The sequence below is a fragment of the Citrus clementina genome, unplaced genomic scaffold (assembly GCF_000493195.1).
Source record: "Citrus clementina cultivar Clemenules unplaced genomic scaffold, Citrus_clementina_v1.0 scaffold_3, whole genome shotgun sequence".
NCBI classification, from domain to species: Eukaryota; Viridiplantae; Streptophyta; class Magnoliopsida; order Sapindales; family Rutaceae; genus Citrus; species Citrus x clementina.
In genome coordinates, this window is record NW_006262339.1 from 36,621,257 (window position 1) to 36,627,256 (window position 6,000).

The following is a 6,000-nucleotide window of genomic DNA, read 5'->3' on the forward strand; positions in this document are numbered from 1 at the left end:
AACTATACATCAAGATTCAAGAATGTAAAATTCATATAGATTGAAAGAATATAAAGTTTGTTTTTAGTATATGATTAAATTAGATAGTGTAAAATACAATTATTTTGTATTTTCATTAATTTAATATTTGAATAGCATTTATTTCGTTTTTGTTGAAATTGTATTTTTATATGCATTTCTATAACCGCTAAATTAAAATTTTCGCTCTACCCCTTGGTTTTGAGATCGTCATGGTTTACAAAATTATATTCTTCTCCTGTAATAATGAAATAATTAGTTGTGCCAAAAAGTAGTGTGGTTTAATTAATTATGTTGCTGAAAGTACTGTAAACTTGAAAAATAAAGTATACGTGTCTGGTAAATTTTATTATTAAAATAATTTTTATTACATATTATTCAAAACATACTAAAGTTTATATTTTTTATACAGACTTTTATTTTTCCAATATATAAATTTACATAATGTGAAAAATTTATTATATATTTAAAATCCAATGAACTCCATACTTAACGCAATTAATCGAATTGATGTGATAAGCTGTAAATCTGATTGATTAATTTGATCAAAAAATGTCATATCTATGATTTGGACGAAGGGAAAAGAATAATAATAACATCTAATTGCAATCTAATAATGAAGTTTCAATCACAATGATCCTTGTTTAAAACTCCATAATAAAACGTTTGAAGACGAAAATATCATGAAATTTTTTTATACTGATATATGATTATTGGTAATTGTAGTAATATAAAATTATGATATATAAAGTGGACATAATTGTCTTTTTATTAAGACATTAAGGTTATATTACTAGAAGGGCTAGGAGTATGAACCGGAAATTATTTATAAAATTATAATTTATTAGTAATTGTAGTAAGAGCTAGAACCGGTTTACTACTAAGCTATTGGCTAGTTACAAATTCTATTGAGATGCATAAAATTCGGATAATACTTGAAAAGTCTAATACAATATATAATATTATTCATAAACTACTCCCTCTCTTATTGGTGTGGAGAGAATAAATTTCAAATCTTCAAATGTCAGACCTCAATATTTTAATGTTGAACAAAAAAAAAAAAAAATGTTGAAAGCAGAAGCAGCCTGAAATTAGATTGGTGAGAGTTACAAAGTAAACGCCTAAACCTAGAACTAAAATCAAAATTGAGACCTCTATTCCGTGTGTGTGTGTGTGTGTGTATAAAACTTGGATAAACGCTAATTTTGAAAGCTTTAAAAAGTCTATTACTCAGACGTTGTTTCCGTGATGAAGATTTTCTCTAATATATATAATGCATTAAAATTTTTTGAAAGACCTTTGACTCTAACTAATAATAGCCATAAAATGTTTTATAAAGTGCCGCCTTGGTTCTTAAGAAATTGTGCTACTCGATGTCAACGACACTAAAATTTTGAACATTAATGTGAAACCGTTATACAATGGCATCATTCTATTGAATTAAAATTTTTTCATAATTAGATTACGAGAATATCTTAATCTACTTTAAAAGGAAAAAAAATATTACTATTGAAAGCATCGATTCCTGCCATGGACGTTAGCTCCAAGTCATTAATGAAGATGTATATATCTAAGGGTTGCCTAAATCGTCACGTAGGGGGCCTTGGACCTTAAAATTAACAAAAGTATTAATTAAAAAAAAGATAGAAGGTCCTAATTGTATAAAGATTTAATTTTTGGCCCTTTTATGTAATTTTTTATTTTTTTAAATTACTTTACAATATAATAATCAATTTTGTGAAGACACAGTTTGAATATTTCAACCTAAATTGGATTAGATGTACTTTCATTCTAGCCTTCGTTGAATTAAAATCCGGCATGGTCCTGGCACCAATGAATAATATGAGGCTACGCTCCATGCTTTCAAGTTAGAACTAATACATCATCAAAAAAAAAAAAAAAAAAAAATCCGATAAACTTACGACCAAAAACGTGTCAAACTTATCTCTTTCTCTTTAGTAGCTAATACATAATCCAACCGATGAAAAAAAAATTATAACACAGTCATTGTTTCAAGTTTTTGTGTTGAAGTATTTTCTAATAAATTTATTATGAATTAAGTATTGTTGTAGACTTTTGGTAAGAAGAATAGTATAGTTGAAATATTCAAATAGAAACGTCATTTATTTTTAAAATAATATTAAGCAAAAGCTTATCTACTGTCTGCGTTGTTGCTGGTGCGCTGTTTAATTAGTGACAATAAGAATTGCAAATTAATATAATTTCCTTACGAATTGAACCTATCGGGCAAAATTTAAATCTAGTACTAATATGATATGTGCTAATTTTTAAATATTTTATACTATGTAAATATTTGTAACAGTACATAACTATATATATAATTACACATAAATTCTTATTTTAAAAAGATCAGCCAGATATATAATGACCCCAACCTTAGCATTTTTAAATTGAAGAGACCCAGTAGAAGCACTAAGAGTCAGATCTATAGTTATATTATTATATGGGATAATTGCTCTAATCAACTACGCATTAAAAATGAATAATACAATTAATCTCATGCAATTATCCCAAAATTTCTAAGGCTAGCTGTTGATTAGTTGATTAGAAAACATTTTTCTACTGCGGCTTTGCCTTTTTTTGACGTATGGTCGTTGTCTTTATATAGAGGAAACAATTAAAGCATGGAGTCCTGAGGTGTTACGGCACCGATGGAACTCAGAAAATTTGAGTTCAAATCCTGTAAAATCTCTTTAAAGCTTTCTAAAATCCTTGAGAATGAAGACCGTATCTTGGCGTATGTAGTCTGTATCAGTTCCTTAATAATAGGTTCAATTCTGATGCTGATACCGTACGAGTCTATTGATGGAAATCCAGTACCAACAATCATCTTCAAGGGGCTTCCTTCTGAGTTTCATGCCTTCGTTATGCTCATCATTTTCGCCTTCGCTGCTTCGTATTGCGCAATTCTTATGAACACGAAGGTAAAATTTGCTCGATTTTGCAGGTATTATTCAATGATTTCGATGGCTTCGGCCTTCGCGATATTCATTTCTGCCATGTTTCGGAACAGGTGGATTTCTCAGGCGGGTGAGAAGGAAAGTACATAGTTATACTACTGCATAAAAATTCTAGAATGCGGACGCCTGAAGTTTATAAAATACAAATTAGACAAATACAACGCGGTTTTGCAGCAATATAACACTGCAAAACGGCGTTCTATTACTCAAATTTGTATTTTATAAGGTACAAATGTTCGCGGAAAAGAAATTACGCCTATATTATTACATATGTTAATTTAGTAACTGTTTTCTTTTTGCTTTCAATTTTTCTTGATGTTTTCTTCGGTTGGACAAGTAGTGTTGGAATAAATGTGTGAATAAATTGGCATGCGTTTTTTTAATCGCATATGATTATGATTTAATTATTTTTGTCACCAATTGAACAAACTGATTTTGGTCCCTGCACTCTCATTCCATCCTATACATATATATACAAGATTATATTTCGAGTATTCTTCACAAATCAAGCTAGACCTCCTATAATCAATCAACTTTCCTAAACTGATTGATTTACATACCAAGAATGGAAGAGAGAATATCACAAGAATATTATGCCAGTTAAGTACAAGATTGACTCCAATTACAGCACCCTAACACCAATCACGGGTTTAAAGTTTGCTCAAGAGAACTAGCTCAATAATTTGATTTCAGATCGAGAAAAGTTTTTCTAAGAATATACTTATAATTAACTTTCAATGAAAAAAATAAAAGAAAGCTGATAAAAAAAAAAAAAAAATTAAAGAGACCCTTGGCTTTCATCATCCATCGGCAGGACATCTTTCCCGAAACACATGGAGAAAATTCTGAAACCAAAGCTGATGAATAAGAATCTTGATTGGACATTGACTCTTTTATCATCTTCCTTGCTCACGGCGGCAGGGTGCCAGGTCCTTTTCTTTTCCCAAAAATATATAAGAGTACTAATTGAAATTTAGTCAATTTAATTTTTTTAATAAATACGTTTTGGCCCTCATAATTTACAAATCAGTAATTTAGGCCTCAGGAATTTGTTATTTCTTCATTCTGGTCTTTGTCGAATCAAAATCCTGGTTCCGTCATGATTTTCTGAGAATACGTAAGGAGTTGCCAAAGCAATCAAAGGAGATTTCTTGTGTATGGCACTGCCAGTTGATACAGACATGTCCAAAATTTCCTCTCTTTCTCCACAGGGCAAAGACCAATCAAACTCGTTCAAAAGATTTGTCAATGTTAGCTCATACACTCTCATCGCAAACTCCATACCCGGGCAACCCCTTCTACCACCTCCAAATGGAATGAACTGAGCACCATTGCCAAGAAAGTTTATAGAAGAATTTAAGAACCTCTCTGGCCAAAACTCTTCCGCTCGATCCCATAACGCAGGATCTTTTGCAATCATCCCATAATTAATATGCACTTGTGTTCCCTCGGGAATGTCGTAGCCTTTTATTTTGACAGCCTGAGTCGATTGCCGAGGAAGCAGTAATGGAACTGGTGGATGAAAGCGAAGAGTCTCTTTAAAAACAGCTTTTAAATAATGCAGTTTGTCCAAATCATCATCTGTTATGTCTGATTTATTATCACCAACAATTCTTCTAACTTCATTCTGTAGTTTCTCCATTATCTTTGGGTGCCTTAAGATTTCTGTCATTGTCCATTCAAGGGCCGTGTAAGTTGTGTCTGTACCAGCCCCAAACATATTCTACAAGAAAAAGAAAAAATAATAATGTCAAGGGGAAAAATTCAAATGAATTAGCATATATGATTTTGGGTTTTTGTTATAATTGAAATGAGTCTAATTTGGGCCCGCAAGCCAATATATATAGAATAGATAAGGTATAATTCGTAACCAGACACAATTATATATATAAGGTATGATTTATGGCCAGATAAAATAATTTTATTTTTATGGACTCAAATTTCATTCTAATTGGTAATTATTCAATAAAAATATAAAAATAATTAAACTTTAACCATTACTATTATGAATGAGCATATCACAGCAAATCTTTAAAAGTTTACGAAATTCATATCATTATATAACATCCAAATATACTAAAAGAAAATTTCTTACCAAGATGATAGCCTTTATGGTAGCTCTTTCCATGGGAAAGTCAATCATACTTTCTTTCTGAATCCAAAGCAAGACATCTACAAAGTCCTTCTGATCATCTTCAACTCCACCACTCATCATCTTATTCTCATGTTCTTCAACCACTGCCTCTAGAAAATCATCCATCTCCTTGGCCGTTTTCTCAAGCTTTGATTCAAATCCATTGAAATGGCACACCCAATAACCAAGCCATGGAATGTAATCTCCCACATTGAAAGTACCTAGCAACTCCACAGTCTCCCCCAAAAGCTTCCTAAACTTACGCCCACCAGCACTACCACCTTCCCATTCATCACTATACTTTCTTCCCAAAGCTATTCTACACACTATATCATTTGTTAGTGTACACAAGACATCACTTAAATCTATTGGAAAATTAGAAGAAGAAACAACAAACGGTTTAATTTTTTCGATCATAAGGGCTACCTCTTCTGCTATAACATTACGGAAAGAATGAATCCTATTGTTACTTAAAAGATGTTGCACACATATGCTTTTAATTTGTCTCCAATACTCACCGTAAGGCGCCGTGGCCACGTCCTTGCAACCATAGAAAATTTTTTCAAATGAGGTATATTTTGGCCGATTTGCAAAGATGACATCATGTGTTTTCAAGATCTCGCGGGCAACATCGGCTGAGGAGACAACAAGAACTGGAACTTTGCCAAGGTGAAGCAACACGAGCGGGCCATAGCGTTGAGTTAAATCATTGAGTGAGGGATCATGTGGGTAAGGGCCAATTTGGTGAAGGTTTCCAATGATCGGGAGCTTTGGTGGAGAAGGTGGTAAGTTTTTGTTAATGGGTTGTAAAAAATACCATCTGGTAACTAGGGCAAATATGAAGAAGATGACTGCAATTGTGAGCAT

The 6,000-nt window shown here is 31.9% G+C and overlaps 1 protein-coding gene across 1 annotated transcript; it reads right to left on the reverse strand.

Annotated features, from left to right (window-relative positions):
- Window positions 1-4,059: 4,059 nt before the first annotated feature.
- On the reverse strand, window positions 4,060-6,000 carry LOC18048209 (cytochrome P450 71A3). Its single transcript, XM_006442765.1, has 2 exons — window positions 5,095-6,000; window positions 4,060-4,722 (listed from the first exon to the last, which is right to left on the reverse strand). The coding sequence occupies exons 1-2, from the start codon at window positions 5,998-6,000 to the stop codon at window positions 4,060-4,062; spliced, it is 1,569 nt and encodes a 522-aa protein (XP_006442828.1).